Source organism: Cottoperca gobio, chromosome 8, assembly GCF_900634415.1.
Source record: "Cottoperca gobio chromosome 8, fCotGob3.1, whole genome shotgun sequence".
Taxonomy (NCBI): Eukaryota; Metazoa; Chordata; class Actinopteri; order Perciformes; family Bovichtidae; genus Cottoperca; species Cottoperca gobio.
Window position 1 is genome coordinate 4,163,999 of NC_041362.1, and position 23,077 is coordinate 4,187,075.

The 23,077-nt window shown below is 42.7% G+C and overlaps 4 protein-coding genes across 4 annotated transcripts; 3 read left to right on the forward strand and 1 right to left on the reverse strand.

Moving 5' to 3' along the window:
- The first annotated feature begins 262 nt into the window (after positions 1–262).
- Positions 263–4,918, forward strand: LOC115012149 (kelch-like protein 11). Its single transcript, XM_029437599.1, has 3 exons — positions 263–369; positions 800–1,276; positions 1,701–4,918. The coding sequence occupies exons 2-3, from the start codon at positions 813–815 to the stop codon at positions 3,283–3,285; spliced, it is 2,049 nt and encodes a 682-aa protein (XP_029293459.1). The 5' UTR covers positions 263–369; positions 800–812; the 3' UTR covers positions 3,286–4,918.
- Positions 4,919–7,464: 2,546 nt separating this feature from the next.
- On the forward strand, positions 7,465–11,104 carry LOC115012176 (cytosolic 5'-nucleotidase 3-like). The gene is made up of 9 exons (XM_029437637.1): positions 7,465–7,625; positions 7,984–8,082; positions 8,191–8,260; positions 8,366–8,412; positions 8,883–8,968; positions 9,060–9,149; positions 9,257–9,419; positions 9,499–9,699; positions 10,219–11,104. Exons 1-9 carry the CDS (start codon positions 7,623–7,625, stop codon positions 10,327–10,329), a joined length of 870 nt encoding a protein of 289 aa, XP_029293497.1. The 5' UTR covers positions 7,465–7,622; the 3' UTR covers positions 10,330–11,104.
- Positions 11,105–11,292: 188 nt separating this feature from the next.
- fkbp10a (FKBP prolyl isomerase 10a) lies at positions 11,293–15,733 on the reverse strand. The gene is made up of 10 exons (XM_029437607.1): positions 15,491–15,733; positions 14,691–14,836; positions 14,213–14,402; positions 13,987–14,132; positions 13,585–13,774; positions 13,358–13,503; positions 13,020–13,209; positions 12,181–12,323; positions 11,941–12,104; positions 11,293–11,865 (listed from the first exon to the last, which is right to left on the reverse strand). Exons 1-10 carry the CDS (start codon positions 15,676–15,678, stop codon positions 11,677–11,679), a joined length of 1,692 nt encoding a protein of 563 aa, XP_029293467.1. The 5' UTR covers positions 15,679–15,733; the 3' UTR covers positions 11,293–11,676.
- Positions 15,734–17,342: 1,609 nt separating this feature from the next.
- On the forward strand, positions 17,343–22,350 carry p3h4 (prolyl 3-hydroxylase family member 4 (inactive)). Its single transcript, XM_029437627.1, has 7 exons — positions 17,343–17,888; positions 18,717–18,866; positions 18,948–19,119; positions 19,401–19,529; positions 19,623–19,768; positions 20,167–20,250; positions 21,184–22,350. Exons 1-7 carry the CDS (start codon positions 17,448–17,450, stop codon positions 21,331–21,333), a joined length of 1,272 nt encoding a protein of 423 aa, XP_029293487.1. The 5' UTR covers positions 17,343–17,447; the 3' UTR covers positions 21,334–22,350.
- Positions 22,351–23,077: the final 727 nt, after the last annotated feature.

Genomic DNA, 23,077 nt, shown 5'->3' on the forward strand with positions numbered 1-23,077 from the left:
GAGAGTAAAATGGTCTGATTTAGGTTATTATTTCAAGACACAAGGCATTACAACACAGAACATATGTAGACGTGATGTAAACACTGTAATTGTATATATTCTAAGATTTATGAGGCTTTGCATTTATTGCAATCTTGAGTGGTTCGACCTTCCCTGAGCCTGCAAAGCAAATTACATACGTGTCAGTGCAAGTTTTTCACCATGTGCAAAGCAAAGCTCAGTTTAGCAGCGGGAACTGCCGCTGACGTCAACGACGCGGTTACGCCTTTCCCCCACTGCGCATGTCAGGATTCGTTCTGTGTTTACTAAGCTGAAGTTGGTTCCTTGTTCGTCGTTTCCCAACGCTTTAATCACTTTGACATAAGAAAGGTAACGTTACGTTTTTTGCTTTTTTTACTTGTCTATGAATGGTAAAGCCTATGTAAAATGTCATTGTGCATAGTTATTATTATTATTTTTATAATTAAGTACATTTAGCTATTTATGTGCAGCACACTAATTGTTGTGTGTTATATCCATCGGTAGTTTGACATGAAAACTAACCTTTTATTCGATTTCAAACTAAACTATTACCACCATAATATTGAATTTAAATATATTTAACGTTTAATTTGAATGACTTTCAAATTAAACCCATGTTCTCCTTTAAGTCGCGGGGCTACCAATACGAAACGCGCTTCACTGTCGTTCTCTGTTTTGACTCCATGTATGTGTGGCTGCGTATGTCGCCTGCTTTCCTTTACTAGTTTGCTTCATTTCCCCCCCCACACACACACACACACACACTGCTCACCTCCAGCGCCGGCAGCAGAATGGCAGCGGCGGCCCCGAACCCGGAGGACACCGCCAGGAGCAGCAGTAGCAGCGGCACCAGCACACCCAGCGCCCTCGCCGGAGACGGGGACGCCGAGGAGTCCGAGGACTTCACGTCCGCCTCCCACTGCTCGGAGCTGTCTCGGCGGCAGAACGAGCAGAGGAAGCAGGGCTTGTTCTGCGACGTGACGCTGGCCTTCAGCAGCGGGGCGGCTAGCGGGAGCGTGCAGAGCTGCGAGTATTCAGCCCACAGGTCCGTCCTGGCTGCGGCCACCGATTATTTCACCCCGCTTCTCGGAGGACAGTTCTCCGAGTCCTTGTCCGGACGGGTTGAGATGAAGGAATGGAGCTCAGAACTGGGTCCGGACCCAGATACGGTTCAGAGTGTCATCCAGTATATGTACACTGGAGAAATACGCGTTAGCACCTGCAATGTGCATGAAGTACTGGAGCTAGCTGACAGGTACGATCAGTTTACACACTGTTTGTGTGTGTGTGTGTGTGTGTGTGTGTGTGTCAAGTTAATTTGCAGAGCACATTTAAAAACAAACGATGAGCAGAGTGCTTTACAAAGAGTAAAAAGCCCAGACACTACACAAATACTTCAATTCAAAGCCAGAGTGTTGTCAGGTAGCTTCTTCATGATAGGTAAGAGGCTAAGAGATTGGTCTTTAAATGGGTTTACAATGTGTCAATGATGGGGGGGGGTGGGGGATAGATAAAGCATGAGGCCATCTTTGGCTGCTCTGTTGTCTAAAAGTATTGTTATGTTGTGCTTTGCTTGCAGAAAACGAGACTGGCCAGTCGAAACAGAGTAGTATTATCTAGTCACAGGAACTGCTCGGTCTGTTTGACATCCTGTATTCTCTCTGTTGGCTCTTCGTTAGGTTCCTCCTGCTGCAGCTGAAGGATTTCTGCGGCGAGTTCCTGAAGAAGAAGCTGAGCTTGACCAACTGTGTGGCGGTGCACAGTCTAGCCCACATGTACACCTTGGACCAGCTGGCTCTACGGGCTGCAGACATGATCCGTCGCAACTTCCACAAGGTCATCCAGGACGACGAGTTCTACACGCTGCCCTTTCACCTGGTCCGTGACTGGCTGTCGGATGCAGAGATCACAGTGGACTCTGAGGAGGTGCTATTTGAAGCTGTGGTCAAGTGGGTGCAGAAGAACCCAGAGGAGCGAAGCCGCTACTTTGAGGAGCTGTTCCGTCTCCTGAGGCTGCCACAGATCAAGCCCACCTACCTGACCAGGGTGGTGAAGACTGAGCAGCTGGTGGCCTTAAATGAAGCCTGCCTCCGGCTGGTGTCGGAGGCGGTGGAGGGCCACGCTATACGCTTCGAGAACCTCAAGTCAACTGACATGGAGTTCTGGTCTTCCCACATGGCTTCCTTTCAGCCTCGCTTCGGCCAGAACATGGACGTTATCATGGTGGTAGGAGGCGTGTCAGAGGGGGGGGACTACCTGAGTGAGTGTGTGGGCTACTTCATTTACGAGGACCGTTGGGTCAACCTGCCGCACATTCACAACCACCTGGATGGCCACGCTATCGCTGCCACAGAGTCCCACGTCTACGTAGCCGGATCTATGGAACCAGGCTTTGCTAAGACGGTGGAACGTTACAATCCTAATCGCAACACCTGGGAGCAGGTGAGCAACCTGACCACACGCAAACACTCCTTTGGCCTCACCTGTATAAAGGATATACTGTACAGCATCGGTGGCCATGGAAACTTCAGTCCGGGTTTCAAAGACGTCAGTATATACGAGCCTGAGCAGGACAAGTGGCACAATCTGGAATCTGCCCCCAAAATCCTGCGGGACGTGAAGGCAGTGAGCGTGGAGGACCGCTATGTGTACGTCATGGCACGCACACCTGTCGATACAGATAATGAGGATGGACTGAAGACGGTGACCACGCGCTATGACACAGAGAGCCGCCAGTGGCAAGACGTTGAATCCTTGCCGCTTATTGACAACTATTGCATCTTCCAGATGGCTGTGGCTTCCACTAACTTCTACCACACGGCCTCCTGCTGCCCCAAGAGCTACACAGTGCGGGATGAGGTTGCCAAGCAAAAGATCAGTGTGCGGATCTCTGATGAGATCCTGGAGAGCCTGCCACCAGAGGTGACCAGCATCGAGGGAGCTGCCATCTGCCACTTCGACGAGGACGTCTTCATCATCGGAGGCTGGAAGAACAGTGATGATGTGGACAAGCAGTACCGCAAGGAGGCTTACCGCTACTGTGCTGAGAGGAAACGCTGGATGCTGCTGCCGCCCATGCCTCAGCCTCGCTGCCGAGCCACCGCCTGCCATGTCCGCATCCCCTACCGCTTCCTGTACGGCTGCCAGCGCTACCCCATGCCCCAGAACCTGGCCCGCCAGCGAGATCGCATGCAGCAGATGCAGCAGCTTCACCGACGCACGCTCACCTTACGCCGGCAGCTCCAGTCGCAGATAGAGTGCTGAGCAACTCGGCGTCTGCTTAAATCCAAGAACTACTTTGTCCGAGAATACACTGCGAACATCATTTCAATTGTAGCCATCTTCATCGACCCATACTCGTACAAAACGTCCTGCAGCGGGTCTTGTGTTGCGATCATACTGGATTACATTAAACTGAACTCTGTGCCATCGGCTCCCCTGCTGTGTTGTGTTACTGGCTGATGTGTGGAAAGCCACGAGATGTTTGGACAGGTGTCTGTGAAGAAGGATACGAGGAATGTAAACATGTGAATAAGAGTGTTATATACTAAAGCAGCCAACAACTGAATATCCTTTTGTCAATCATGTTGGTATAGATGCTGTTTATCTGTTTGTACATAAATAGGATAAAGCTGTATATGTAAACATTTATATGGATATTTTACATTCCTTTTATTGTATGCCTGTACTAGGGAGGCGTTGTGACATTACCAATAACTGCATTCCTACATTCAATCCAACTCGCTTAATGAAGTCTCATTCCATTTTAACACTGTGACAATCTCCTCATGCAAGTAGAACATCGGTCCAAATGTCTTAACTTGTGTATCAGAATTAGTATTGCTCCGCTTGTTACTGTGCAGCCTCCACAACTAAATGTGAATTCATTCAGAGAGGCTGTTAAGATCCCGTAGACTAGTTTACTTTAGATCCCTTCAACAGTTGTTCTGAGCATATTTAATCATTTAATTTTTGTTGCTCCATTCCTAACATTTAAAAACTAGTGGTTTTGCTCCAGGTGTCTGACGAGGGGAACTCACGAGAGAACTGTGATGTTGAGAAGATGTACTAAAATGATTCCTTTGAATTATCTTAACATTTAAACATTATATTCGGCCACTGCATTAAGCGTCAATCGCTGGCAATGGCTCAATCATTCCTTTCTTTTGCACTTTGGCCGTCTGTTGCTCAGTGTATTCCCATTCACTAAAGAACAATACATTGAAAATGTATATATGTGCAAGTGCGGGAGTATGATTTGTGTTTGCAGAGCTTCTCTACAACTGCACTTTTGACATCTAACTGTTTTAAGTCTTACAGAAGTATAGGGATTTAATTTGTCACTGCACTTTGACTTTACTTATTTAATTTGTTTAATATCAGACAAGGTGATTGTATTTTGGAAATGCTTTGTTTTAGCCGGCAAAGACAGTCAGTTTTGATCTTCTTTGAAAAAAACATGTTATTGTTATTTTTTGCCAACATTAAATGTCTTGTTGAACCTTTATTGTTATTGTACTTCCCCCTCAGCTGGGTGTATATTAGAGATCTGCTGTTTGTTCTGTGGTCTCCTCTCACCCTGCGGAGACATTTAGACATGAGATGAAAAGGAATCAGACTTATAGGCAAAACAAACAGGATTGTTATATAAATGTGTTGTGACTGACATTCAGAAATTCCCGCTGTCCTCGCAGCGCCTATTACAGCATAAAGGTTACAGAGTGCAGAAATGATATTCATTTCCACTTTGTGACCAACATAAATGGCACTGCAAATATTAAGTGGAATATGCTATGTCATTTTCTTTGCATGTGATGGTCTGACCTTGTGTGCTTATGTTGGATGTAAGAAATGCTAATGTCATCCCTTGCAATTAAAATTGTTTTGTAAGACAAACGGTTGCACACATGGTGTGTTATTGCTTTGTTGGAACTGTAGAACCAAGCAGGGTGCATCACGGGGTCGTAACTCCTTTAACTATTATAATGTGACGCTACAAAGTTGGCTTTCATGATTTATGATTATTTAAACTTAGGATGCAGAGAAACCCTTGGGGGGGGGGGGGGGAGACAGGGTGATGATGATGATAATACTTTGTCAGATCAAGTCTGAATGTTTCAAGCATCACAGCAGCTTTTTGTTTGACTGGTGCAGAAGAGTGCTTCAGTCTAACCTCATCAAACACTGGACCTCTGTCCGATTTGATGGTAACCCGTTTTTATTTACTGTTCAGAACACGGTACAATGACTTATTTACATTTCTAAGACATACTATACTCTGACCTTTTAAGACACGTCTAATGACGTACTAGAGTAGACTTTTTAACGACACTATATTATGACTTTCCATGACCTAATGACATACTATTACTTATTTTACGACGTGCTATACGATAACTTTTTGTATGTTTGTCTATGACTTATTTATGACATACTTTTCTAGTTTGATCCATTTTAAATGTTTATGTATTCACCTTTGTGAATTCTATTAATATTTAAGTGAACAGTGTCCCGCTGAGAAACCCCTTGGGGAGAGAAGACGAAGACATGATGATGATGATGATGATGATGATGATACTTTATTGTCAGATCAAGTGACATTTTTCTTTCATCACAGCAGCTCCATTTGCAACATCAACAAAGACAAGAAACAAGGATACACACATTTAACATAACATTACAATCACAGAAGACAATACATTCAAGACATGGTACTTTTTAATTTCTAAAACATACTATACTATGACATTGTCTCTTTTGGTACAAATCCCTCGTTGCAGGGTGCAACAAGACTTAGTACTGCAGCTTTTACACCAGAAGCAGCAATGCCAGAATAAAACTTCTCAATATCTTCATTAGATGAAGCCACCAGCTTTGCTCTCGTTTTTACCTCTGGACTGACCAGGTGTATTGCCGTCTCTCACCTCGCCCATATCGCTGACTGGTAAATAAGGCACTTTCTTTACATGTGATGCCATTTGTGCTTTTCTTCTGTGCATGTTTTTGTCTGGCTTATTCTTGAGCCTACTTCACATGCAAAAAGCGAAGCACCAATGTGAGGACATGCTTCGCTTAATCCAGCCATACAATCACAGTGTGCGAGGATAACATCGCCGCTCTTCTCCCTCACAAACCACGGCTCGTGCGGTGCATCTCGAGCTCTTTGAGAGTGATTCACACGAGCATGGACGAGCACCCTGTCATCTTTCACTGGTTTGGTAAGAAGACTACCAACCCAGCCAGAAACAAAGACATTATAAGCATCTAAACTCTTGTACGCCTTCATTTGTGCGTTGGTTGCCCACGACGTTTGTAGCACAAGGTAGTTCACAATATCCGGATATTCAATCGGCGGTAATGAATCTAAATCCTCAATATAATCCGACATCTTTAGCGTGTACGGGCCGCAAATGTTGACTTTTCCTCTGAATCTTGCCTTTGCAGAGGACTCCAGAGAGTCACAATACTTGGAGTTGTTGTTCCCTTTAGACGCCATTTTTGATTTGAATACCATCCAACATGATAGATAGATAGATAGATAGATAGATAGATAGATATATATATATATATATATATATATATATATATATAGATATATATATAGATATATATATATATATATATATATATATATATATATATATATATATATATATAGATATATATCTATATATAGATATATATATATATAGATATATATCTACATCTATATATCTATATATATATATATATATATATATATATATATATATATATATATATATATATATATATATATATATATATATAGATAGATAGATAGATAGATAGATAGATAGATAGATAGATAGATAGATAGATAGATAGATAGATAGATATAGATATATATATATATATATATATATATATATATATATAATATATATATATATATATATATATATATATATATATATATATATATATATATATATTATATATATATATATATATTATATATATATATATATATATATATATATATATATATATAGATATATAGATATATAGATATATAGATATATATATATAGATATATAGATATATATATAGATAGATTTGGTGCTCACTTTTCTACGCCCGGCACACCAGAAAACCCTGAACTCCGGTTCCATGTACGTCACACAGTTGTCACGTGTTTGCACACGAGGAATACATACCGTCCCACCTCAATTTATACAAGTAGTGGTGCTGCCTTTACGTGTTCATCATCGGCTCGTATTTGTGTATACAGCAGTCTAAGAGAAACGTGTGGACGCTTTACAAAATATATAACATCTGAGTATCTTCACTTTTACCGTCATTTCTGTAGACGATTCCCATATTTGGTTTCTAGTAGACGTCAAGTCTCAGTCACAAGGATAATCATTAAAATGAACTTTGTACCACGTTGTTTCTGTCTCTTTCAAAAACAATCCCGACACTTTTGACAGTCCCGGAAGGCAGCATCACCGCCTTAGCTAACACACATTACTCGTAGCTCGCTCTCCCGTAGCCACATCAACGTTACTTGTCAACGGAGACTGGGAACTGATGATACGCCTTTTGTCAACCTTTACTGAGTAGCAACCCATTTCAAGACAATGGTAATCATAGTTTTAAGTTAAAGTTCTTAGGAGAATGCCAAGCACCAAACAGACAAACCACAAACTTGCATAATAGCTAGCTAGGTCAGCTAAACGTACCTAGCATAGCTCTTTTTCACTGTGGCTAATTTTAGCTAATGTTCCTCTTTGTTAGCTGCACCGTCTCAGTAAATTATAGTAAAACAAACAGACTAAGATTATGGCTATAGCCTAAATGTTTGGTACTGGCAATGTTGTGCGGATACTAACTATCCAGCCAGCTGTTTGAGAGACAATGCGTTGTTCACGTGACATATTGTCTAACCACTTTCTCCCCCAGTGATATTAACACTCCCTCGCATATGTTTTCAATGCTAAGATTCCAGAGTTGAACAACCCCTCCGTGTGTATGAGGGACCCTCAGAGGGTGCAGGAGATCCTACAGTCCATGGTGAAGGCTGGATCCAACACCGTGCAGGTACATGACAGCCACATCTACGACAGGTTTCAGTGTCTCCACATATTGTCCCCCAAATGACATGGACAATGTGAATGAGTGTGTTTCCATCCCTGTTTTCCAATGCAGGTGATCTCAGATTTTGACATGACCCTGACGAGATTTGCATACAATGGCAAAAGATGCCCTACGTGTCACAGTGAGTACACTGGCATGTAATGGTTTAGTTTGAGGTTGTCATGCATTTAAAGGATGGTCTGGGCAAAAACCTTGTTGTTATTTTGTCTGTGTGTTTTATTTGCAGACATCTTGGACAACAGCAAACTCATCTCCAATGACTGCAGAGAACAGGTAGGGGCGTATTAGTAGGACTATTGCCATTAGGTAAACATCCAATATATTTTTCTCCACATATTAAACATATAATGGATGTTGAACTGTTTAGATCTTTTAAATGAACTATGCTTTCCACACCCATACACACTTGTAATTTAATTTGCTAAATTATTATTATTCTGTCACTCATGTTAAGTCTTTCTGCCCCCTAGTGGACAATAGGAATAATTACAACATACAGACAAACTGAACCTGTGGCTTAAATCTGATCAGCAGACGTGAAGGATCCTCGTTATAGTCTTCCTGCAGTATGTTTTTATATCTGCAATGTGACGGGTATTAGTGTTGTAACCACAGACATGAACACATCATCCCAGAGTCCCTAGGATATAATATGACAAATAGAAGTTGTAAACTGAAAATCATTTTGCAGTCAAATTGGGTAAAATGCAGCAGAGTTCTGAGTATTGTCCTGTCTCTGTCAGCTGAAGAAGCTGCTCAACACATACTACCCTATAGAGATCGACTCTTCACGGTCAATAGAAGAAAAGCTGCCCCTTATGGTGGAGTGGTGAGTATCTAATACAGCCTGTACTGAAAATATAATATTCTTTACTTTAATGTACTCCTAACACTGTGACGCACCCACCTATATCTCACAGGTGGACTAAAGCTCATGAACTACTGGTACAGCAGAAGATTAAGAAAGACCTGCTGGCCACGGTGGTGCGGGAGTCTGATGCCTTGCTCAGGTCGGAACACTTGCTCCTTCAAAAGATCAGAAAACCCATTTGATAATCAAAATGTTTAAAACATTCGGTAATACTTTAATTCTAATAATGAGTTGATGCTTTAACAGGGAGGGCTACCAGCTCCTCTTTGACCACCTGCACGAGCACAGCATCCCTCTGCTTATCTTCTCTGCCGGAATAGGAGACATCCTAGAAGAGGTTATTCGCCAGGCGGGAGTCTTCCACCCCAACGTCAAAGTCTTCTCCAACTACATGGACTTTGATGAGTCTGTGAGTAGCCACATCACAATCTACGATTTGATCCCCACACCAGGGATGGAAATAATTGACTCTTGATCTGCTGGTACAGGGAGTGTTGAGGGCTTTCAAGGGAGAGCTGATCCACATCTACAATAAAAGGGAAGGCGCGCTGCTCAACACCACCCATTTCCAGGAGCTGCGGACGCGGCCTAACGTGCTACTGCTGGGAGACTCTCTGGGAGATCTGACCATGGCTGACGGGGTGCAGGACATGGAAAACATCCTGAAGATCGGGTTCCTCAATGACAAGGTAAATAAAATCTCACACGCTCATGTTCATCAAAATGACTCCATACAGTTACCAGTTTATATTTATGACACTTACTGTTTGTGTGTATTAATAATATTAAATTGAATTCATATAGCGCTTTTCAAGATAGTAGGGGAAGTGGGGGAGGGGTTAGGACGAGGGAAATATTGTGTATATTCGGCTTTTCACCGGACTGATAAACTTTGTTTATTGTTTATTTATATTCGTTCCTACTTTGCACTTCAACTGCTGCACACAAATAGCGATCACCTGAAGCCCCAAGATGAACGTCAGAACTCAAATATATTCTCATTTACCCTCTAAAACAATAGTTCGCTACCAATTTCTAGCATTTTTTAAAGTCATATTCTTTTACGTTGACTGTATATGTTGAAATATAGTTTTTATCTATATTTTTTAATTGGCTAAGTATTTTTTTTTCTCGTGGATGTTTTTGTATATTGATATGTTACGTTCATGTTTCTGACATTTGAATATCTCATCTGTTTATGTTCCCAGGTGGAGGAGAGAAAGCAGTCTTACTTGGACTCGTATGACATCGTGTTAGTTAAAGACGAGACGTTGGAAGTCCCTAACGCTGTAATGCTTTACCTTACTGGCAATAAGTGAGCTGAGAACACAGCTGGCCATTTAGTATAAACACTCCAGTGCCACCAGCTGAAGCTCCTGCTCACAAAGTGCCAGTTATTTACAGCCATCTCTCAGTTTCATACAAAACTATTCACAAGTCCTAGTCGACAGCCTCACCTCACTGATACCATATCACACTTTTATATTTGTGTCCATTGGCCTTCCTGTATGTTTGCAGTTAAACTGCGTGTATGTGTGCGTGTGTGTGTGTGTGTGTTAGTCTTCATATTGGAAGTACTGATAAAGGGAATTTAAAATGCCCAACTTAACTTGGCATCTGGTTGAAATCCGATTCCCTTACAGTAAAGCTCATTTCCAGCTAATGTGACCTGAAAACTGCTGATTTTGAAAAGCCTTGACGTTTTCTAACAGTGTGAAGTCTTCCAGTTTCTGCCCATGTTGTCAGATATACAGTATAAGTTGTATTTTATATGAAAACTTTAGTTTTGTTGCGTTTAAGTGTTGAACTACGGCAACAACAAGAACACATAGCTCTTTTTTTAAAGTGTGGTAGAGGAACTAACTGCTCTCTCAAAAGTGTTGCAGTGCTACAAAGAACAACTAACAAGAGTTTCACATTTGTTAGTATTTTACATCATTTTAAGTTTCTGCACAGTAACCAACACATTTTATAAAACACCTCCACAATATCGAGTGTGTTCTTCTTTTCTTATCATTTGTTGAAATGTTCTGTCCAAACTCGACCACCTCATATGTTCCAACTTGTCTGAAATAAAATGTGGTTCCATCTGTTTCTGATCGTCGTGTTTCATTAGAAATGTTTTAACGGGGTAGATTCCGGGCATGGGATCTACGTTCCACATGTCATACCCCTCTCTCTATCGCCCCCCCCCCCCCCCATTTCTACATTGTTTATCAAAAAGAGTGAAAGAAATAAAGTATGTGTCTTCATTTTACTATAAAACAGTTTATTTTATGTTCCATACACACTGCAATATACTTTTCTATCATAGATATTCTAATATTGTACAAATAGCCCCTCCCGCATGTCCTGTACAACCGGTGGATTTCCATGGTTTGTATATGATTCACTGCGTTGACACATTTTATAAAGTAATACTCTGGAAGAAGGGCCCAGCCCGATGCTTGCTTAAATAGTTCAATGTAAATCCATGAGTCAAATTTCAACAACACAATTTCACTACTGACCATTTTCCTTCCGTTCACATTTTTCCAACACCTGTTTCACGTGCGCAACATATTTAACAGAATCTAGCGACGCATCACTGTCACTTCAAACTCTGCAGAAGTTTCTAAATAGTTGCACGCCGCCAGTTGCTGAGATGCCTCTGCACGTCTGGTCCTTCACAGCTCGTCTCGTCTGACTTGTTCAGACTCTTCATCCACCTGAAGCTTCAGTTCATCTTCTACAATCTTCCCGTCTTTATTGCGGTCCTGGTTATTGAACATTTCCTCAATGACGGCGTCGACCTCGACCCCGGGCCGAAGACGACCTTTGCCCTCTTTAACTTGGAGAAAGATGAAGGCTGAAAACTGGAGAAAACATTACTGTGTTGAAAACATTTGTATACTGCTTGTACTCAGGCGGGTTGTGTTAGGTCTGCTTACCTCCTCCAGAGGGACCTCTTTGTCGCCATTGAGGTCCATGACAGGAAAGAGGGGATCTGGGGCGTCGCCCAGCCACACAAACATGAAGCCTTCAGGTACGCCCTTCTGCAGCTTCACGAGCTCCAGCTCAAAGAAGAGCACTGCACTCCCGGGAACTCCGCCAGCTGGAGACACCAAAACAATGAAGGAGAGAAAAACATTGAAAAGAAAGTGTGTTCAGAGAGTAGTGCGATGACTCACCTCCATTTTCACCGTGTCCCCAGTGAGGTGGAACCACCACCTCCCTCTTCTCGCCCACACACATGCCTATCAAACCTTCCTCCAGACCCGGGATCACCTTGTCCGCTCCGAGAGTCGTGATGGAAGGTGAGTCGTAGTGGTCCCTGGAAATGGACACATTAACAGTGGGGATCCAACCTTTATGTATCACTTGGGACATTTTGGCTGTGTTAATGCAGAGGGCGTACTTTTTGGTAAGGTTGTAAGTTGTTGTTTTCTCTCAAATGTTTAAAGTTCTTCAGTTCCTATAATAAACTGCAGCTAAAATACAGACACTCAGACCTATAAGGTCAAAAATATCTTCATTGCAACCCATTAAAAACCCCAATCTCTCGTGTTCATGAGGCAGATTCATGCACTTCTCCTGGTTTCCACTAGACATATCGCAGACGGTGAAAAAAACAAAAGCACCCAAGCATTTAACACACAGGAACATAAATGGTTTGTGTGTCCCCCCCCCCCCCCCTGCATTAAAAGTCAGAAAATGAATGAATATTTGGTAGTTATGATCAATACTGAAGTTGTTTAAAATATTGAACCTGGGGAAAGTGGAAAATAATATGAAATATAATTTTATGATGTGTTCCTCTCAAGCAACTTCTTTTTAAAAAGGGATGCAGAAGGAGAATACATCTAAACCTCAAGCCATGCAGGCATATATGCTATAGTCATAAATAAGTTATACGGTGTAACATCTGCGGTTCTAGGCCCACAAACATCCGTCATACAAGGAGCCAGCAATGATTACATGCATGAAGCAGGAGGAGGAGGAAGAGGAGGAGGATGCAGAGGGCTCTCACGAGGAGTACAGCAGCGTGCCGTCCATCAAGGAGCAGTTATAACGATACTGGATCAAATCGTCAGCTTCACTGGTCACTTTGCATTCCTGAGGCTTGTGGGTAACTTTAATGTCCACTAGGTCTTCGGTGTTGTGGAAATCAATGACGTGAATGTCAAAGACCAGCACAGCAGAGCCAGGAATGAGGTCTCCTGCAGCGAGAGAGAGAGAGAGAGAGAGAGAGAGAGAGAGAGAGAGAGAGAGAGAGAGAGAGAGAGAGAGAGAGAAACAAGACTAAGTGGTTTGTTGGTCCATTCCATGTGTCTCTTGAATCTTCCTAAATGCATGTGTCAAACCCACCAACTCCTTCTTCCCCATACGCCAAGTGAGGAGGGATGGTAATCCTTCTCTTCTCTCTCATGCACAGCCCATGCAGGGCTCTATCCATCCCTTGGATCACGTATCCCATGCCGATGTAAGTGTTGTAGGTGTTGTTTCGCTTGTGGCTGTCGAGAGAAGCGTGAAGCGCGTTAATGTTGCTTATATCTTACGGCGTTCCCCGGGGAATGGAGACATGTCAGGTTTACCTCGAGTCGAAGGCCGTGCCGTCCTGGAAGGTCCCGTTGTAGTGGTAGCGGATGTAATCTCCTTTCAACGTCCTGCGGGTGCAGCCTTCGGGCACCTCCTTCACCTCCACAATCAGATCATCCTTAGGGTTGAACACATCAACCAGCAGCACCTCGAACACCAGCGTAGCCTGAGGAGGAACCTCAGTTCCTGTGAGGAAAGAAGACTTGCAGTGTCTATACAACACAATCGTATACCAGTTACATATACGTTAGCTTAATGTGGACAATTTCTCAAAGCGTTCTTTTAGATTAGTGCCCTTCACATTAGTTTGGTATGGAACTTTCAACTTGCTTATTTCTGTATGTGAAGTTATTAGATATGAGCCACAACCATCTTGAACATGATCCATTAGTTAGTACCATGGCCAATCTCTCCGTACGCCAGGAAAGGTGGGATGATGATGACCCTTCTCTCCCCGACACACATGCCCAGAAGACCCTCGTCCATGCCTTTGATGAGGTCGCCCTGTCCCAAGTAGGTGTCATAGGTTGCATTCCTCGACACACTAAAATCAAACACAAAGCTCTTGAGAATCTCAGAAACACACGAGAGTTACTTTAACGCTAGAACTTAACCTCAACCCACCTGGAGTCGAAGGCTGCACCAGACAGCAGCGTGCCGTTATAGTGGTACCGGACGAAATCTGACGCCACAGTGGTGCGGTTGCAGCTCGCAGGTTTGCCGAGTGTGCGGATCTCAACCTTGTCCTCGGTGTTCCACATGTCCAGCAGGAGAACATCATACACCAACACAGCGTCAGGAGGAATTACACCACCTGTTGGACAAACAGCACAGACACATACCAGTCGAGAAAATGTATACAGCACAGTGTTCATCATTCGGGGTGTAAGGATACAGATCAGGATCAAAGTTAAAACTACAACACAGCACGCACAGTGACATTTAGACTCGCATTTAACCCATCCTGGTATTAGGAGCAGTGGGGGTCCTTGCTCAAGGACAGAGCTACTGTCGCCCCTGTGTCACCTTTTCCATCCAAGTGCACCACGTTGACTAAGAGTCCAGTGAACTTGTGATTTACACCCCTACTCATCACATGTACCTGTTCCAATGCTTCCATAGGCCAGGTGTGGGGGGATTGTGATCTTCCTGTGTTCATTGACACACATGCCCTGGAGACCGCGGTCCATCCCTGCGATGAGTCTGCCCAGGCCGACCTGGCTGATGAAGGCCTTTCCTCGGTCATGACTGGAGACAGTAAGGAGAGCTGGATGAGAGTGTATAATCAATGGAATACACCAACGTAGGTAGAGGCGTCAAAATAGTAGATAACAAGAAAATAAATGTTTTAATCTAGAGGCTCATGGTGCCATGACAATGATATGGTGCTTTAAAGTCAGCATCCACATCAGCAGTATTATTCAAATGGACATTATGCCCCCCATGGCTTTATTCTATATTTAATGTTGAAGAACTGGGGAGGTAGTTTGACGCATGGCAACAACAACACCATTGATTTTTGGATAATAAATCACTGCTAAAATATAACTTATGTCTTTTTTTAAAGAAACATTGACGTTTTTTAAGTTATCAATGTGATTGACACGTCCGCAGTTGTTACTTTCTATACTTATCGTAGTGTCTCCATGATACTAAATAACGTTACTGTGCGCTTTGCACCATTTTAACAGCTGGAAACATCATTTCTGCAAGAGATAATATTACATGTTGCATGCTGGTAAACGTTATAATTTCGCGGTTGCACGTGAGGTATATAGTTACATTTACTAGCTCGTTCTTAACTTTAAAAATAAACATCTAACATGCATGTAGAGAGAGATCAGTCAAGCTGTGCAGGATCTACATCCATTCACATTAAACTGCATTTCGCTGTAACTTCACCTGGAGTCAAATTGTTTCCCGTCTGCAAAGAAGGTACCGTTAAAATGATAACGGACAAAATCTTCTGTTTGCACTTCTCGAGGACAAACTCTCGGTATGTCGTACCGATCGACAACAACATCCACAAACATGCAGGTCACAGTCACTACATGAAGGCAGAATAAAAGCGTTGATAATATCAGATCCATTTGGAGAGTTGTGACAATAACTGCGGAAGAGGGAGAGTCGGTCTACCGGGAGGAGATGAGGTGAAGGAGTGTAGAGGAGTACCGACAGAAGTCTGGGACAGTGGAGCTGTGTCAAGACCGCTGCAATGAGACACACTACTTCCGGTTACGCGTTCAAAAATAAATGCCTTCTCAAATAACGTGGAATATGAAGAAACAGACTTTTAAATGTGTTATGTGGAAGATAATCCACATTATTCATGGTGACCACAGTTAATATTTTTCTTTAAAATAAATTCTAACTGCGACAAAAGATCAAATCGATACCATCTTCAAATGCTTTGGGCATGTGCATTGTTGTTTTCCCCATTTAATACTCCTGACACATTTTAAAACTAGTCTAGAATAAGTGTAAATCACAACAATCAGGTTTGTTTTATGTCATGCATTAATTCATAATTATTTGCATGCATATAGGCCTGTTTACAGTACCTAACCATCAGCACGTTTCAGCTTGAGAAACGTCAACATGTACAAGCTGACCTTACTTACATATAAAAACAATGGATTATAATGTACTTATGCATAATGCAATACAATTTATTTCTAAAAAATACAAAGAAATACTCCGTGCTTTTATTCTGGATTGGAAATCGACAGAACTTCCGGCCTGGTTCTGTCTCTCTGTGTTGCTTAACGTTTCTTCGGGTCATGTACTCCAGAGAGCAGCAGGAGGAGGGGCCCCGGGGGCCCCCGCCCACTTTTAATGGAATTCTGCAAACGTGTAATGCCTGGCCCAGAGGCCTGGCTGCCTGCATCATTTCTCTCACGTAGGAGATAAACCCAAACATCTAACTTGCCATACTCTGAAGTTATTTTAAAGTGTCACAGTAAATGAAAGCAGGCCTGTGTTTTTTTTAATATTTTACATTTCAATCAGTTATTACACACATAATTACTTTTAGGGCACATCTGTCTGCCTCATAATAAAACAGTTATGTGTCCTAATAACCATCTACTCAGATATCTACACAAATGTGTGTGAGTCTTCTAACTTTATGAATGTGATATTTTGCAGAAATTGCAGATTTAGAGGTTATATTTGCCCAGTAGTGAATTATGCAAATATCTTTTAGCTCACCAACCCAAGTCTCAGCTTGTCAGTTTGAGCCTGGGAATGTAGATAACCAACATGAAAATACTGTTATAGATAATAAAGTGACTGAATAGTTGCTCTATCTGTTTGAGAGCTGGGGAGCAAACTTATGAAAATAATATTAAATAAATAAATAATATGTCAATATGTTACACTTGGGTCTGTTGGGTGCTATGACCCTGGGAAACACTGAGGAAAGCTGGACCCTAGGCTTTTTCTTGAGGTCCAAACTCTTTGACGTACGTCAAGCCAGCCAGAGTTATCAACATGTATACCGGAAGTACGGTTTGAGAGGTGCTCGGATGGGGGGTGGGAGGGTTTATTATTATTATATATGAATTTTTCTTCCTTAGTTTTGTCCTCTTGTCTGATTGTTCTTATTGTTTTTTCTAATTGTCAAGAGTTGTATGGGCTGTAGGGCTGCGACCAAGAAATACAACAAGAGCCGTCGCGCAAACCAGTGGGGCTTTTATTTTGAAAGTTCTGACCAGAAGTTCTTGTTTACAGCATCTAGTAGTTGGACGCAGCTTTTAAAGCCTACGTGCAGGCAGACATGCACATTCCCTGGTAAAGAAGGAAAGTTTCCTGATCCATTGAAAAACAAGAACTCCTGCTGGAGCCGGTGGAGGTGACGATGCTCCTGAAAGGCTTGTGTCTGGCTCTTCTCATCCCGGCCCTGGTGCAGGCTCAGTATGAGAAGTACAGCTTCAAAAGTTTCCCTCAGAAGGACATCATGCCGCTGGACTCTTCATACAACTACGCGCTGGAGCAATACGGGGTCGAGAACTGGGCAGAGAGCATCAAGTTCCTGGAGCTCAGCCTGCGGATCCACCGGCTGCTGCGGGAAAGCGAGGCTTTCTGTAGCCGCAACTGCAGCTCCGTGAGCCGCGACAACGACACCCTGTTCACCGACAGCAGCCTCCGCGTCGTGCGCCACATCCTACTGAGGGCTGCGTGCCTTAAAAAGTGCAAGGCGGATTTCCCAGTGTTCACCCTCACATATCCACGGAGGGATTTACTTGAATCTTTCGAGAAAAGGGTACCGTATCGGTACATGCAGTACGCACACTACAAGGTGAGACCAAAGGCTGCAGTGCAAAATAAAAGTAGGCCTAAATTCGGAAGTTACACCAAATGCTCCCCAAAGTGGAAGTTATAGGAATGTTATTTAAAGTGATACAAGTGTGATCTGGCTCATTGGAATATGTACAACGACACAGGAGCACACAGTAGCCCATATGTGGATTTAGCGTTACTGTGCGTAACGGCCGCAATCACACAACAAAAGTATCTGCAGGCGGTTTCACGAGGCACATTTACTTCGGTTTGACTCACCGAGTGGAAAAGTCTAGCTGGCGAGATGTGCAGGAGAGTTTCCCTGCTGCTTTGTTGCGCCCTCCTGCAGACAGCAGCTTGTGCCACGTCTCTTCCAGTGTCCCCCCGAAACAATCCCCTTATTCTTCTCCGCCAGGCAGGGTGATGGGGACTGCTCACAAGGCAAACTCTCATTTTTGGTTTCATAAAGTGTGTAAAGATCTCCAGGTATTCTCCAATGATATTATAGACACCATTCATTATATTAGTGTAATAAACAGCCACCACCAGGTGAATCAAAGCTCTCCATCTGGTGATCAAACAGCACATCAACAAACATGCATTTAAGCAGACTTACGTTACTTCCATGACTTTAATTATACTAACTGTGTTTGGAAAAGGAAGCAGGAAAAGCAGAGAGGGGAGTTGAATGTGCTTATTACACTTACACTTGTATACCTCACCTATTTCCCACATGTCTGCATACAACAAGAATTCCTAATCTGACATCAGGGATCCATGTTGATGCCAGTGAGAGAGATGGTGTTTCATATTTATTATGTTTCATATGCTTTCTCTTCTTCCTCAGCTGAACAACCTGGAGAAGGCTGTGTCCGCTGCTCACACCTTCCTGAAGAAGAACCCAAATGATCCCTATTTGACTAAGAACATGAAACACTACGAGACGCTGGTTAAAGTGCAAGAATATCTCATCGACCACGAGGAGCAGCCGTATGAAGTTCGTACATACAACGTTACGATCCAGTGTTGTCCAATTAAAACGCGTGCTTTTATAAACACATCTCTCTTTGTTACCCAGAGTGTGTTCCTGAAGAGTGTGACGCTTTACAACAGCGGAGACTTCAGCAGCAGTGCCCAAAACATGGAGCAGGCCGTCACGCAGTACTTAGAAATATACAGTCTCTGCTCGGCCGGCTGTGAAGGCTCATATGAGATCGTAGAGGTCAAAGACTTTTATCCCACCCTGGCAGGTAAGGCGACACACCTCCCGGCAAACGCATACAATTTCAAACACTGGTTAATTTTTGAGATTTTGGGCTGTTTTGCTTCCATTGCATGTCTTCTTCCAGACTTGTGTTCAGAAATCTACGCAAATATCTGCATTTTTAATAAGAGAATGCCTCATTTGCATATTTAAACATACAAACAATGTGCCTTAATGTAAGTGATTAACTGGGTAAGTTTCATAGTGATATAATAGTGCAACCTGTCGTGTTTTAAATAAGAATATAATATGCTGTTGTCCCCTCAGACCTCTACACTGATGTGCTGAAATGTAAGGTCAAATGCGAAGAGTTCCTGACACCCAACGTGGGAGGCTTCTTTGTGAAGAAGTTTGTCGCCACCATGTATCACTACCTCCAGTTTTCCTATTATAAATGTAAGAACTATGACTCATGAGTTCAGGCTTTCGACAGCAATACGTGTGACACAGTTTGAACATGTGTTGTTATTGTTTTGTGACCCTCTGCAGTGAATGATGTAAAGAACGCTGCTCCATGTGCAGCCAGTTACATGCTGTTTGACCGTAAAGACCTGGTGATGCAACAGAACGTAGCGTACTATCGCTTCTACAGGGAGCAGTGGGGACTGGAGGAAAGTGACTTTCAGCCTCGGCCCGTGAGTGAAACAAAGATCTCATTACTCTTCTCTTCTGTTACTTCCTGGACGCTGGTGGGTGAACGCTTGAGAAAAGGTTCACGCTGGCTGTAATAAACCGCAGCAGGAACACTAAAGCATGAAGCGGTCTTGGCGTGAAGATTAACACAATCTCAGAGTGGTAATTAGAAAGCCATGTACTCTCGTAAAGGCAGACCTGTCAGCAGCTGCAGTGTGGCAGCTCTGTGTGGGGAATGTCTCTGCCTTCTCACGCTGCCTCAGCTTCAGATGAATGTGGTGCTGTTGTAAACACTTCCACAGCGAGAGGACAACAGGCCAAATTTGTTTTTGCTCAGTGGCGAGCTGAAAAACAATCTGCCGTTGGTTTGTTCTCGCCTGACGTCCCTTTTGTTTTCCAGGAGGCCGTGAAGTACTTCAACGAGACAACCAAGCAGAAAGAGATGCTGGAGTTCGCACTGAACTACCTCCAGACTGACGATGAGGTATGTTGTGGCAGCAGAGGGACACAGTGAGCTCAGCGGCCATGTTTCCAGTCCAGATGAAGTCACACTTAGCTATTCCTTTTTGCAATATTCAGGTTTTTTTTAATGTATTTTGTATTTTTAAAAGGTTTCTATTGTTAGAAGGAAGAAAAAAAGGTCTTTAAAGTCAGACTATGTCACTTTTTTCTTTTGTTTACCAGCTCCACTGCAGCCAAAAGTGACAATTATAAAATGAAATGCTAAAACAGCAGCTGAAATAGAGCACAGTAATGTCTGTTACATCTCCTTAAAGTCTCTTAAATGTCTTCGCACATAGAAATGATTTCAGCATCATGCTATAATCTGCTGGTTAGAAAAAAGACAGATTAAAGGACCATTTCATCTTAGATATGTTTATTATTATACTACACAAACACCTCCATCAACCTCCATTGTTCTGCGGAGGTTTGCAGGATTAGACAACAGTAGGAGCTCTAAAATATGTTGGGTGATATACATTTATACTTTGGAGGAGTGAACTGTCAGACTAAGTGCAAGCTTCTGTTGAGGTTGTGGTAAGTGGAGCAGAAGAAAACAAGCCTCAGAATGAAAGGAAGAGAAAGAGGGGGGATGATGAAGGCTGCGGAAGAGAAAGCAGGAGGGGGGCTGTGCTTTCCGCCAGCAGCGTGTGGTATGTGGCTGCGAGGTGTTGGCCACTGAGGCTGTGCCACATCCATTTAACTCAGGTCAGCCCCTCCCATCTCTACACACTGCCTGGACCTGAGGGTTGGGAAGGACAGCTGTGAGAGTTTAGGCTGAATTGCAGGGAGCAAAAGTGACAGACTGTTTGACGTAAAAAGGAAAAAGTGTGAGATTTTCCGAATAGAATAGACATAAAAAAAAGCAAAATGCTTGCTTGTTGTTGACTGTAAGTGTTTTGTGTTACCTTTTAAGGACGTGGTAAGTTCAGAAGAAGCGGCGTCCACGCACACGCAGCATACTGACGCTGAGTTTGAGGGGATGGGAGACTACGAGGAGTCCTTCCTGGCCGAGTGGTGGCAAGAACCCAAAACTAAGTGGGACGCCGGAGAGGTCAAAGAATGACATCTGTCCTCGTTTCCTGTGCAGAACGCTTCTTTATCTGGCTTTCATGACGACAAACCAAAGAATGCTGAACTGCTTACAGACAGACGCCGACATTCCCAACGGTCCAGCAGGAAAAGCACAAGTCGGCCGTGTACTTTCACCCAGCTGAGGAATAAAAGGACAAACTTATCCGCCATGTTGATCAAGATCAGAGGTTCTGAACATCAACATATTCTGTCTTGGCTGTCATCAGCCTTTTAAAACTCTTATTTTTATATGCCTCTATGCAAATACCTGTCAATGACTCTTCTGCAGTTGTTATTCAATGAAAGCTGAACCTGTGCCGTGGTTTAAGGAAGGTGACATGCAGCTGTTCTTACGATTCCTCATCCTCCAACTGGGTTGTTGTAATTTGCTCATAATTAAAGTAATATTTTAATATACTTCTTTTTGGTTTTTTTTGTCACTTAATGTCAATAAGTTCATAAAAAAAACCAGGAAGCTCTACAACCAGTTTAGTTTGACTGATTTGTGTTTGATTTTATAGACAACACATTAATTGATGATAACAATAATTGGCAGTCGACGCCCCTTAAAGATCCTCAGGTGGTTCATAATTCAAGTAAACAATATAAATGTATAGTTTACACTATTTTGCTCTTCACTGCTGTTTCGTAATTTAAAACGAGGATAATTCTGATTATGTAAATGTATTAAAAATGTCTTTCAGAAGCAGACAACCAAAGCAAAAAAACATCTAACGAGGTATCAAAACCATAAACTATAAATTCCATAAAAGCAAGGTAGCGAGTTCATTTTGTAAAGTATTTTTATTTTCCTTCCATTTCAAATCAACTACAAGTATTAGTCAATTTCTCTCTTCTGTGTCTAAAAATATGGGATACGACGCATCTTATGTTCTTTTTTTGTTTTGTTACCCTAAACTTTAAAACCAAACAGATTGTATTTGATACCAACTCTGTACATTGTGTAATAATAACAATAGTGCATCTGCACTTAGTGCAAACCTGACCTCAGACACACACACACACACAGTCTCACACAAGCTGCCCTCTGGACCCTAACTACATCTCTTTAATCTCATTTACAGTGGGGATCATTACAAAGCCTCTCGGCTGAGGCGTTCACCCGGAGCGCGGGGCTGCCAACACACTGTACAAAAGATCCTGGACACTAAAGTGAGGGAATGATAAGAACGATGCAACACAGCCAGCTCGGCTGTAATGCCACATTGACAACAGGAGAGATCTGCAGACGGACAGCTATATGTTTAAAACGGATACAACTCATTATTTTAACATAGCTTTTGAATAAATCTTTATACAGTGTATTTAACATTCAGTATATCTTGCACATATTTACAAATAGGTGTGCGTACAGTTGGCTAGTGAAGGTACATGAAATAAAAACGGTTGGATTCTTTATTAGTGTGCTGCCTTTATGGTTCCATGGCTGCAGCACACAACAGTTTGTAGAAAGATGATATTCTAAAAACCTGCCAATCTACCTGCGTTAAGGTGTACACGGACAAAACTGCCCCTAACACTAATGTAAACACACAGACAGTCTTTAAAAATCACACACACACACACACACAGTCAACCTTCGGAGCGTACAAACTTTGGGCCTGAAAGTGATGAACACACACGCACACACGCACACGCACACGCACACGCACACACACACACACACACACACACACACAGATATAGTGGAATGTATGTTGGTTGAAAACACTAAG